The 12406-nt window shown below is 66.7% G+C and overlaps 1 protein-coding gene across 1 annotated transcript; it reads left to right on the top strand.

Moving 5' to 3' along the window:
- Window positions 1-4665: 4665 nt before the first annotated feature.
- On the top strand, window positions 4666-11918 carry SPIRE2 (spire type actin nucleation factor 2). The gene is made up of 15 exons (XM_074881433.1): window positions 4666-4912; window positions 7725-7762; window positions 8050-8409; window positions 8643-8723; window positions 8808-8972; window positions 9068-9154; window positions 9311-9434; window positions 9527-9696; window positions 9805-9955; window positions 10079-10212; window positions 10965-11099; window positions 11172-11239; window positions 11316-11343; window positions 11424-11539; window positions 11624-11918. The coding sequence occupies exons 1-15, from the start codon at window positions 4693-4695 to the stop codon at window positions 11832-11834; spliced, it is 2088 nt and encodes a 695-aa protein (XP_074737534.1). The 5' UTR covers window positions 4666-4692; the 3' UTR covers window positions 11835-11918.
- The last annotated feature ends 488 nt before the right edge of the window (window positions 11919-12406 follow it).

Genomic DNA, 12406 nt, shown 5'->3' on the forward strand with positions numbered 1-12406 from the left:
GAAAGTCACCACAGCACCAAATCTCAGATTGGAGACAGCAAGTGAAACCCTTTCTAGAATCACATTTCTGAATCGCTTTAAACCCCTGATGCTGTTGTCAAGTTTGTGGGACCCCCAGGTTTTGGAGGGACACATCAAAAGAGGGAATGTTTCTCCCTTCTTGGGTGGCTTGTGAGCTCTGGTGCTGGCTGGGGAGCTGGGGGAGCCCCAAGCCAGCAAAACAAATCAAAACCTCTCCTGGGCAATGCAAATCAAAACCTCCCCTGCAGCAACCCTGCCAGGGGGAACGTCTCGGGGGGGGGGGGGGGGGGGGGGGGGGGGGGGGGGGGAGGGGTTTGCAGATAGTGGAGAATGGAGGACACGGTGACAGCTGAGGGAGCAGGGACACAGGTGGGAGCATGGCTGTGGGACGTGGGACCTCTGTGTTGTCCCTGGGAAGGCACAGCCAGGAGGAACAGGCAGGGAGGGGAGCGAGAGTGCCGAGTCAGAGTGGGGGTTGGGACTGGAAGGATTGAGGGGAGCCCTGGACTGAGGTTAGAGCCAATAATTAATGTGATTAAGAAGCTGGAAGGACTCACTTGCAATAGAATGAAATATTTGCAATGGGAAGGGAAGAGAAGTGCACGCCTCCAAACATCTCGGAGATAAGCAGGGGAGAAGAAAAGGAATTATTTAACAAGGGACAAAGAGATAAAGAGGAGAGCGTGGGATGGGGCAGGGAGGGTAGTTTTGCCTGGAGGTGAGGGGAAATCACCTCGTCTGTGAGCTCTGAGGTCGATCCCCGTGTCCCGTGTGTTGCAGAGCCCCATGTCTGCGCAGTCTCTCGCTGCGAGCCAGGGACGCCATCACCCACGGGTGGCAGTGGAACAGTAAATGTCTCTGTTATCGATGCTGCCGGCAGGTCTCTGCGGCCTCGCTGGCGTACTGACCTGCAAAGAGCCGCGCTCGCTGTAATCCGTCAGTGCGTTATCTGTGAGGTATGCTGAGTTAATGCAGTCTGTGCAGAGAATTGATTTTAATTAAAATATTAATGAAGAAGACTCTAGAAAGGAAATGGCGCTTTAGCAAATGCTCTGTGATTCAGTCTCTCTGCCTCTCCAGCCCCTCAGCCTCTGCAGTGCCTTGCTCTCCTCCCGCAGCAGGGCAGGTCTGGCAGAGCCCGGCTTTGCTGGGCAGCAGGACTGGGTATGGCTGCGCCGAGGGCAGGATCCGGCCCTGTGGCAGTACCGTGGGACTGGCAGCTCTGGAGAGGGGCAGGAAAGCCTGCAGGCTCTCTCTCCTTGTTCAGAGAAAGTCTTGGCCTGGCTGTTCGCCCCTGGACAAGAGTGTGAAACCCCAGAGACCTTTGCAATAAAACTGACTCCTCACGGCGGACAGCTTTGCAGAATCCGGCCTGATCTCTTCAAGCGTGGCACCTGTGAGCCGCACTGACCTGTCAGGAACAGGCTCGTCCGTGTCCCGGGTCCTCCGCAGTTGTAGCTGAGGACAGGGCTGGCCACTGCGCTTATAAACCCCACGGTTTTCATCAGGAGCAGGGGCGTCAGGGTGAAGCTCCAAAGGGATCATCCGGCGCAACTGGCCCCAGCAGCCCGTCCGACCTGGAGCTTGGGTTTTAGGGGTGCTCCAGAAGTTTATTCACGCAGAGAGGAGATTGGGGAGCTCTTACGGTGCCTGCGCCCCGGGAGCCAGGTGCCTCCTGACAGACAGCGATGCCACAGACCCCCTCCTGCCCCAGAGCGGGGTGTAGAGCAGCAGTGGCAAACACAGCAGGACAGGGCTTGGTGGCCCCCTTGGGGGGACCCAAGTGCCAGTCTCAGGGCAGGGGCTTGATTGTCTCAGGGCTGGCCGGGGCATTTTGGGGAACCAGAAAATCTAGGAGCAGCGAGTAGCCCGTTACACCAGGCACAGTCAGGGACTCATCTCTGGTTTGACCAAAGAATTAAAACCAGGGGGAAACCATCACTGTGATGGCCAAACCGATGAGAAACCCTCCGAGGGGGCATGGGGAGGTGCCGCTGGGAGCTCAGTGTCGGTGCCTGGGGCCGGGGGCTGCACTCCAGGCAGCGACACTGGGAAACTCCTCCAACTCCGGCACATCCAAGGCCAGGACGCAGCGCGTAGCCAGAGCGAGCCACCTCGTGAAACGCTCTCTCCTTTCATGCCCCCCTGTTTATTGCAGCATGTAAGGGAAGTGGGATGGGTGCATCCAACCCCGCGGGTGCTCTGTGCGTCCAGCTCAGGTTCCTGTGGCTTTTTAAGGAAATTTTTTTGCATATGATGGATGAAACCCATGGGAATGGATTACCTGCAAACGAACCCGGTGCACACGCAGCCTGCTGCCGGCTGCCGGGGAAGGGCCCGTCTCACTGGGGCACATCCTGCTGCAATGCTGAGGGTGACAGAGCACTGGGAAATCTAACCCTCCCATAGCACAACCATTTCTCAACCCGTTCATTTTTTTTCCCCAATTTCTTTCATTTTTAATTATATTTCCCCTACGCACACACACACTTGGCTTTTGTTTGATTTTTTTCCAAGACGGCAGCTTTTAATTACATCTTGATTTCATATTAATTACAGTTTTACCCAAAGCAAAGGGCTTTGTGCTTTATAATTCAAATCCATTCCCATTAATCCTGCAGGTTGGGTGATCGCCGCCTCCAAACACTGCGCGTCCTTCCCGCTCCTCTCCCCGACGGTGCCGCCCTGGCTGTGTCCGCAGGCGCTGGCAGGTGTGCGCAGCGCAGGAGAGCCGGCAGCCGGACCCGCTGCGGCGAGCAGCACGTGCAGCTTTCCTCCCTCTAAAGTCGCTTCCCAAAGCAGGGCTCTGAAGCTGGCTGATTACAGGGTAAATATCGCATTCAAATCTCACTTGGTGGTGTGGAAATCCAGATCCAGGCATCGGCATCGCAGCTGAGAGCGGCTCCGGGGGGACGGAGCCATACAGCTTTCTTGCGGCGTGTGGATCTGGATGGGGCTGAGGCCGGCACTGTGCTCCCGACCCCCTGCACCGCGCTGCCGCCCCGGCGATGGTGCATTTGAGTGATCCCAGAGATACACGGACACTTCGAGTCACCTGTATCCATCCTCCCCCTTCCCAGACCCCGGGGCACGATGCAGGGCTGTGTTTCCCAGCTGTCCGACTCTTCTCCTGTTTCCTTCCCCAAAGATGGAGCTGGTGCTGCTCGGAGATGGGTGTTGGAGGGCATTTCTCCCCCGCGGCGCTGCAGGCACCATCCCAGACTCTTTGCCAGAGGTGTCCGGCCCCGGGGCAGCGGTTTGGCCATGCGGGATAGACGAGCGCCCGTGTGCCGGCTCCGTCCCTCTCCCAGACCCGCCAGCACGGCTCTGGGATTATTCCCAGTTTATGCTCATGGTTTAATGGAGCTGAGACGGGGTTTTATGCTCCTTCCATCATGGAAATGGGAAGCTCATCATGACAAGAGCTTTAATTAGCTCCATCTGACCTTTCGCGGCGGGCTGGCCGGCCTTCCTGCTTTGCCAGGACCATCCTTCTGGGGCGGCTGCGGGACATCACCCCCCCACACCCTGTTCCCACGGGACATGGTCTCCCTGGAGACTCCAGCTCCTCACCCCGGCACCTTCAGCCGGCTTCTGCCGCTCCCGGCCATGCCCAAACTGTCTCCAGCACCCGGAGCCTTTCTCCTTCCCTCCCTCCCGGGGTTTTGTTGTCCCAACCTGGCCCCTTCCCTCCACCGGCTCCCCAGGTGCCCCCCGAGGCCCTCGTGTCCCCACACCCACCTGCCTCACACGTGGCACGTGGCTTCTGTGGGCACTTCATGCCCCCCGGCTGGGGCCAACCTGTGGCCTGTGGCCACCTCCCCAGGAGCAGGAGCCATAGTCCCTTGGGGGGGTCCCCCAGCAGTGCCCCACACCCTGAACTCACCCTGGGAACCGCATCCTGCATCCCATCACGTGCCCCGCACCCACACCCTGGGGGCACCCACACCCTGCACCCAGTCCTGCACCCTGACCCTGCGCCCTGCCAGCCTGGGCGGGCCGTTCCGAGCTGTGCCGTGCTGTGCTGAGCTGTGCCGAGCTGTGTCGTAACAAGCTGTACTGACCCGTGTCATGCTCTACTGAGCTGTATTGAGCCGAACCGAGCCGTGCCGAGCTGTGCTGTGCCTTACCGAGCCATGCTGAGCTGTATCAAGCCAAACCGAGCCGTGCTGAGCTTTACCGAGCCGTACCGAGCTTTACCGAGCCGAACCGAGCCGTGCTGAGCCTTACCGAGACGTATCAAGCCGTACCGAGCTGTGTCGAGCCGAGCCGAGCCGTTTCAAGCCGTACCGACCCTTACCGAGCTGTGCCAAGCCGTACCGAGCCTCACCGAGCCGTGCCGAGCCGCATCGAGCCGAACCGAGCCGTTTCAAGCCGTACCGAGCCGTGCCAAGCCGTGCCGAGCCTTACCGAGCCGTACCGAGCCGCCCCGCGCCTCACCGCGCCCCTCGTCGCCTCCGCGTCCCCTCCCGGTGTTCCCCGCCCCCGGCGGCGGCGGCGCAGGCGGGGCCGAACGGCGAGGCGGGCGGAGGGGGGGGCGGGGTCGGTCCTTACCCGCCGCCAGCCGCACCGCACCGCTCCCCCCCCCCTTCCCCTCCCCTCCCCGGGGCCCCGCCCGCCCGGGCGGCGGCGGCGGCGGCGGCGGCGGCGGCGGCGCGCGGGGATGGAGCGATGGCGCGCGCGGGCGGCGGGGCCCCGCCGGAGCTGTCCCTGGAGGAGGTGCTGAAGTGCTACGAGCAGCCGTTGAACGAGGAGCAGGCCTGGGCCCTTTGCTTCCAGAGCTGCCGAGCCGCCGCCGGCCCCCCCGGCCCCCCCGCCGCCTCCCCGCTCCGCACCGCCGACATCCGCCTCCGAGCCGACGGCACCGTCGTTCTTCCCCCGCCGCCACCCGGTAAAGACGATCTTCGGCGACGGGACGGGGCGGGGGGGGGGTGGGTGGAGCTGGCAGCGCGGCGGGGGGGGGGGTGTCGGGATTTACCGGCACCGGGACTGACTTACCGGAACCGGCAGGGGGCGCTGCATCGCGCAGCCGGCCCCGGGACCGGGGAGGGATCTCGGCGGGGGAGTGGGGGAAGAGGGGACGCGACCCTCAGCGGTCCCGGTGGGAGGGAGCGCCCCGGTAGAGAAGGAGCGGCACCGGCAAGGGGGAGGGGGGGAGGCACTGGCGTCGCTGGTACCGGTGAGCGGTGCGGCACCGGCTGCGGGAGGGCGGCACCGGAGAGACCGGGAAGATGGGCGGGAGGGACGGCACCGGGACTGAGAAGGCGGCAGTGGCACCGGCGGGGATGGGGGTGAACCCCAAGGCCCGGCCCTGGCAAGGGGGACCGGCGTCGGCACCGGCACAGCCGGGGCCCCCCGCTGGTACCGCGGCTACCGGCACAGGTGATGGGCCGGTGAGTCGGGGTCCAGGGCCGGTGCAGCACCGGCACCGGCAGGGCCCAGCAGGGTGATCCGGTGAGGCTGGACGCGGGGTGTGGGGGTGTGCAGGGTGCCCGTGGGTGCAGGGTTCAGCAGGCTGGGCCCCACCGTGGGGCTGCAGGACAGACACGGGGACACACAGCACATACACGGGCACACCCGCCGCACACACTTGCGCCCTGAGACCCCGCAGGGAGCCCCGTGTGTCACCCCCTGGCCTGGCCCTTGCCCTCCCCCAGCCCCCCGGGAGCAGTGTCCTTGACCTTCGGACTCGCGGCCGTGCCCTCTCTGCGGGCGGCTGGCGCTGCCGGGCAGGGCCCGCGGTGCTTATGGGCTGGAATTAGGCTCGGCCGGCTGCCAGCAGCCATGCGGGGTGGCTCGGCGTGACGAGGAGCACCCCTGCGCCTAATGACAGAGCGCGGCAAACGGCGTCACCCGCCTCGCCCTGCGGGGAGGCCAGCGTGTCGGCGATGGCACCCGGTGCTCGGGGCTGCCAGATGCTACGGAGGCTTCCCGGGGGCTCACGGCTGGGCAGGGCTGGGAAGGGATGCTGCGGTGTCACTGCCTGTCCTTGCCCACAGCCAGACAGGGACGCTGTGGTGTCACCGCGTGTCCTCGCTGCCGGTGGCCAGGCAGGGGATGCTGACGGTGGCAAGGGGACGAGCGGACGGTGGCAAGGGGACGAGATGGGGAGCAGGGTGCAGGCACCCCACGGGGGGCTGGGGCCCGGGGGGCAGCTCCGTGCCCAGGGCAGGGCCACGCACAGGCATGGCACGTGCCCGCAGTGGCTGGGCATGGCGTGGTCACACCAGCTCTGCCGGTCACACACAGGAATGGCCCCACGCCCTTCCCTGAGCCACCACGGCCACTGTGCCGGAGGCTGGTGCCACCATGCCGCCTCCTGCTCCCAAGTGCCTCCCGTGCCAGCCTGAGCCATCTCCCCACGGACAAATCCGGGCCCTTCGCCACGATCCCCGAAGCTGGAAGGGCTCTGGGTGCCTCCTAGTGCCGCTGCAGGTGGTGGCACTGGCCTGGCACACGGCTCGGCAGCTCCACCCTGGCACGGGGCCGGATGCGGGCCCGATGAGCCGGCAGCACCCACCTGAGCCGCTCCAATTCCCCATCCCGTGGGATCGGCGGGAGGGAGCTGATGGGACCAGCCAGCCTCAGCCCCCCAGCCCAGCTCCTGCCGTGTTTGCTGAGCCACGGTCAGTGGGAGGGGGGCTCCGGCCAGGCACCAGGTCTGGGGTGGCTGTGACGGCGTCGCAGGGGACGTGCTGCCACGTCCTCTTGCAGCCAGGGCAGAGCATCCCCGGGGGTGGCACTGCAGCAGGAGCTGGGGACAGTCTGGGGACATGACGGCGTGCAGCACCTGGGCACGTGGCTGGCACACGGCCGGCACAGCCAGTACAGCGTCGCGGCCGCCACTCGCTGCCGCATCGGTCAGCTAAATGGAAGGGTAATGGCTGGTGCTCCCCTGGGCCAGGGGAGCGGCTGCGGCCACTGTCGGGGATACCGAGCCAGGGAGCCCTGAGGCACTGCCCTCCTCCTGCTCCTCACCCTGTGGCCCATCCGGCTGCCAGGAGGGTTTGAGCTGCCCAGGAGCATGTCCTGGGCTCGTGTGTGTGTGTTTGGGGGGGTGTGGGTGCCCGGCTGCGCTGGCTCTGCAGTGGAAAGCAGCATCGTCTGGTGGGCACAACCCATCACCACAGCCCACACTGGGCACCCAGGCTGTGTCCCGTGGGTGATCTGTGGGTCCTGGCTGTACCCCTGGCTGTCCGTGCCCACGCTGCCAGTGCCCGCAGCCCAGAGGGGTGCAGGGGGCATTTCCCTGCTCCCAATTCCATCCAGCCCTGGGGGTGAGGGGGAGGGGATGACGCTGCCACCCCTGATGTGCCTCCAGGTCTGGCTGTGGGGCTGAGCGGTCGGTGGCTGTTTGGGCTCATTGCCCAGGACCTGCTGTGCTTGGCTGGGCAAGGAAAGCAATGGAGGCTGCGCCACCATCTCGCAGCCAGCACTGCTCGATGCTGGGGCGCAACACACAGGTCCGGTCCCCGTTGTCCCCTGGATCTGTGTCCTGGGACTAGCTCAGGGTGGGACCGGCTGGGGACGGGGGTCCCAGCTTGGGGTAGGAGCTGCTGGGGACGGGACCCACTCAGGGCAGCCCCACGGCTGGGTCTGGGTGGGTGCAGCATCCCCGGGGCGTGGGACAGGAGGTGACGCAGAGGGGGATGCCCAGTGTGGGGCCGCGGGTGCCAGCAGTGACTCTGTCCTCCTCCCCCCAGAGCTGCCCCCGTTGCTGACGCCCTCTGCCGAAGCCCAGGTACGTGGGGGCCAGACACCCGCCCAGCCCCGCTGCAGCTTCCCGGTGACCTGGCCCGTCTGCCATCGCACCCTGGCACAGGGGTGGGCACCGCCGCCCGCCCCCCTCACCCTGCGGTGACGGCGATGGGGTCCTGGGGTGCAGCGGGGTGGGGGCAGGACCCCAGCACCAAGGACTTGGGGGATGGGGGGGCAGCTGGTGCCAGCTGTGAGCACCGAGGGGCTCCCCCCACGGTGTAGCCAGTGCCGGGGGCCGACCAGGGCCCAGCCGGTGCCGTGTCCCCACAGATGGTGCAGTCATTGGGTTTTGCCATCTACCGGGCACTGGACTGGGGGCTGGACGAGAACGAGGAGCGAGAGCTGAGCCCGCGGCTGGAGCAGCTCATCGACCTGATGACCAACAGCGACTCGGAGGACAGCGGCTGTGGCACGGCCGACGAGGGCTACGGGGGGCAGGAGGAAGAGGAGGAGGGGGGCGAGGGGCCACCACGCGCCGTGCGCACCTTCGGGCAGGCCATGCGGTGCTGTGCCGCCCGCCTGGCCGACCCCGCTGAGGCCCAGGCGCACTACCAGGCCGTCTGCCGGGCACTCTTCGCCGAGACTGTGGAGCTGAAAGCCTTCCTCGCCAAGATCCGTGATGCCAAGGAGGTGAGCATGGCTGGCACCGCTGCCCGCCCGGGGAAACCACCTGCAGGCCCAAAATGCTGCAGCGAGCGCGGTGCTCCCCCCTGCCCGCCCTGAGCTGGTGAGGATGGTCTGTAGCAGGGACGGGGGTACTTTAGGGGTGCACATCGGTGCTGCGGCCCCATGGCACGGCCCTGGCTGGACCCTCGGTGCCGCTGGGTGCCAGGACGGGGTGACGGTGTCTTGTGCCACGGCAGATGTTGCAGAAGCTGAAGGAGGATGAGGAGGCGGAGGAGCGGCCGGCAGCGGAGCTGGGCAGCCTACGCAACACCGACTGGGTACGGCGGCGTGGCCAGGTGTGGGGGCCGTGGCGGGTCCGTGCAGGGGGGGGTGACACCATGTCTGTCTGTCCCCCTCCCCAGGCCCGGCTGTGGGTGCAGCTGATGCGGGAGCTGCGGCACGGCGTGAAGCTGAAGAAGGTGCAGGAGAAGCAGTTCAACCCCCTGCCCACCGAGTACCAGCTCACCCCCTTCGAGATGCTCATGCAGGACATCCGCGCCCGCAACTACAAACTCCGCAAGGTCATGGTGAGCACAGCCAGACTGCCCCCGCGCCGGCCCCACGCCCTGGTGCCGCACTTCCCGGCACTGACGCTGCTCATGGCCCATCTGCCCTCTCCCAGGTGGACGGGGACATCCCTCCTCGGGTGAAGAAGGATGCCCATGAGCTCATCCTCGACTTCATCCGCTCCCGGCCCCCGCTGAAGCAGGTGAGTGCCGGCACCGGGACACCTCCGTGGCATGGCAGTGCCCAGCCTAGGCTTGGGGGGGTCCCATGGGTGCTGTCCCCACCTGGCTGGGCACCCCGAGGGCGGTCGGCCCTGAGATGCGGCCACCACTTGAGGCCCCGTCCATGCGTCCTGCAGGCATCGGAGCGGCGGCTGCGGCCCCTGCCCCAGAAGCAGAGGACGCTCCACGAGAAGATCCTGGAGGAGATCAGGCAGGAGAGGAAGCTTCGGCCTGTGGAGACACCGTACCGTGGCCAGAAAGGTACCAGTATCCCTCCCCGCCATGCTGGTGATGTGCCTGACACTCTGGCGGGTCCCCGTCACACCAGGGCTGATGCCCATTGCCGTCCGCAGCGTACAGCTCCCTGCCCTGCATCCCCCACGCCTGCTCGGGCCGCCTGGCCTCCAGCTCCTGCCTCGAGCTCTCCCGGCCCCCAGCGAGCACCGCGCCAGCGCGCCCGCGGCCCCGCGTCCTGCTCAAGGCACCCACCCTGGCCGAGATGGAGGAGATGAACGTCTCCGAGGCAAGAGAGGGGACCCGGCGGGGCGGGAGGGTGGAGGTCAGGGGGACATGGGAGGTGCTGGGGGGACGAGGGGGTTCCCAGGGTGACGCGGTGCCCATGGCCTTGCAGGAGGAGGACTCCCCGGGCACGGAGGTGCCGCTGAAGCGGGACCGCTCCTTCTCGGAGCAGGACCTTGCGCAGCTCCAGAGCCAACTGGGGGGTGGCCAGGCTGCACCCCAGGAGCCAGAGCCACTGCAGCCCGAGCTCCGGCCCCGCTCAGGTACCTATTGGAGGTCCCCAGCCCCATGCCACCCCCATCCCCAGGGTGGTTGTGCCGTGCCCTGCGGCAGGGGTGGCACCAGGCTGCGTGGCCTTGCCACAGCCTCCCCGTCCCTCCCCACAGGCTCCGTCCCCGCCAGCTGCCACCCGCTGCCGGACGGCTCAGCACCGCCCCGGGCTGCCCTTGGTGCCGTGGAGGAGAGGCCAGAGGACGGCTCCGGCACTGCCCCCAGCACCAGCTCCAAGCACCTCTGGCTGGTGAGTGCTGGCAGAGGGGCTGGGGACATCGAGACCGGGGACACTGGGGCTGGGGACAGCATGTGAGCATGACCGGGGGCACACGGCAGCCTGGCACGAGGGCACAAGGTGGCCAGGGGGGTCCCTGTGTCCCCTCTGCATGGGATGTGGGGCCTGAGGCATGCTGTGCCATGTGCCCTGTGCCCGTGCCGGGGATGCTCTGCCTGTGCCATGAGGCTCTGCCTGTGCAGAGACACTCTGCCTGTGCCGAGGATGTTCTGCCCGTGCCGGGAGGCTCTGCCCATGCCAGAGACACTCTGCCTGTGCCACAAGGCTCTGCCCATGCCAGGATGCTCTGCTTGTGCCACGAGGCTCTGCCTGTGCAGAGACACTCTGCCCATGTTGGGGATGTTCTGCCTGTGCCACGAGGCTCTGCCCATGCTGGAGACCCTCTGCCCATGGCAGGGATGTTCTGCCTGTGCTGGGAGGCTCTGCCCATGCCAGGGATGTTCTGCCCATGCCGGCGACGTTCTGCCTGTGCTGGGGACATTCTGCCCCTGCCAGGGATGTTCTGCCCATGCTGGGAGGCTCTGCCTGTGCCACGAGGCTCTGTCCATGCTGGAGACACTCTGCCCATGCTGGGGATGTTCTGCCTGTGCCAGGGATGTTCTGCCTGTGCCAGGAGGCTCTGCCCACAGCACAGGGATGCTCCGGGCCATTCCCTGCACCGCAGCCCCGTGGCAGAGCGGGCTGACGTCCCCCCTCGCCCGCAGGAATTCAGCCACCCCGTGGAGAGCCTGGCCCTCACCGTGGAGGAGATGATCAACGTGCGCAGAGTGCTGGTCAAGGCTGAGATGGAGAAGTTCCTGCAGAGCAAGGAGCTGTACAGCAGCCTGCGGAAGGGGAAGGTGGGAGCTGGGGCCGGAGGGGCCAAGCGCCACCCGCCCGGCCCCCGGCTCTCATCCCCCCTCTGCCCACAGGTCTGCTGCTGCTGCAGGGCCAAATTCCCCCTCTTCTCCTGGCCCGCCGCGTGCCTCTTCTGCAAGCGGTGAGCGCTGCGCCGTGCCGCGGGGCTGGGAGAGTGCCCACTGTGGCCCCGCTCACCGGCCTCTCTCTGTCCCCAGGTCTGTCTGCAGCTCCTGCAGCCTGAAGGTAAGAGACCGGCTCCGGCCGGTGCCACTGTGTCCCTGTCCCTGTCCCTGTCCCTGCCCTGACACCCGCACACCCGGCAGATGAAGATGCCTTCCAAGAAGCTGGCTCACATCCCCGTCTACGCGCTGGGCTTCGAGAGCCTCCCGGGCTCGCTGCTGGCCAAAGTCCTGCCGCTGCGGAGGAAAGAGACCTTCCAGTGAGTCCCACAAGCCCTGAGCCTTCCTCCCCCCAACTCCTCCTCCTCCTCGGGCTGGGGCTGACGGGGTGCCCTGTGCCACAGCTCGCTCCCAGGCACGTGCTGGCGCCGGGTGGAAGAGGAGTTCCCCCACATCTACGCCCAGGGCTCCGTCCTACGCGACATCTGCACCGACTGCGCCGGCTTCGTCACCGACGTCATCTGCTCCAGCCGCCGCAGCGTGGCCGTCCTCAACGCCGCGCCCCGCCGCGCCGCCAAGGCCCGCTCCCTCTACGGCGATTCTTGGCACAAGTGAAAGGCCCGGCGCGGGGGTACCGGCTGCCCCGGCGGAAACCCGGCTAGCGGCCACCCGGATGTACATATATACATAGGATCTATACATACAGCCTCTATATTTATATACCTTACGGACCGGGGAGGGGGGGGGGGGGGGGGCGTGGCCTGGCGGCACAGCGGTGTGCCTGCTGTCCCCTCCTGTCCCCGCCACCGGCTGGCACGGCCCCCAGGGGGACGGATCCCGCCGTGGGGTGCCCGCAGCCGCCAGCCTTTGCCCCCCTCACCCTGGCCCCTCTTCTGTGCCAAGCCCTGGCTGCGCCGGGCGGGCGCTGGCCATGCCGGGGTGCCCAGCGCCGCAGGCTGGCACGGCCGCTCTGTACATCCCCACCCCGCCTAATAAACCCGCTGGGCTGCCCCTGCGGCGTGTGGCTGATCCTGAGTGGGTGTGGGGGGGGGCAGCCGGCGTGGAAGGCGGGGGGGGGGTGAGCGGCCCCCCCGGGTTGGGACTGGGTGTCCCACTGCCCCCTGCACTCCACCGTGGCCTCCCTGGTCGTGTACATCCCCCCCCACGCCGGGGCCATCCTCGTTGCC

The sequence above is a fragment of the Strix uralensis genome, chromosome 12, assembly GCF_047716275.1.
Source record: "Strix uralensis isolate ZFMK-TIS-50842 chromosome 12, bStrUra1, whole genome shotgun sequence".
Lineage (NCBI taxonomy): Eukaryota > Metazoa > Chordata > Aves > Strigiformes > Strigidae > Strix > Strix uralensis.

Excerpts from the sequence above, each read along its gene's own strand:
- SPIRE2 (XM_074881433.1), top strand. The coding sequence starts at position 4,693 with ATGGCGCGCGCGGGCGGCGGGGCCCCGCCGGAGCTGTCCCTGGAGGAG. Across the intron at positions 7,763-8,049 it reads CGCCCTCTGCCGAAGCCCAG|ATGGTGCAGTCATTGGGTTT; the intron begins GTACGTGGGGGC and ends GTGTCCCCACAG. Across the intron at positions 8,410-8,642 it reads AGATCCGTGATGCCAAGGAG|ATGTTGCAGAAGCTGAAGGA; the intron begins GTGAGCATGGCT and ends GTGCCACGGCAG.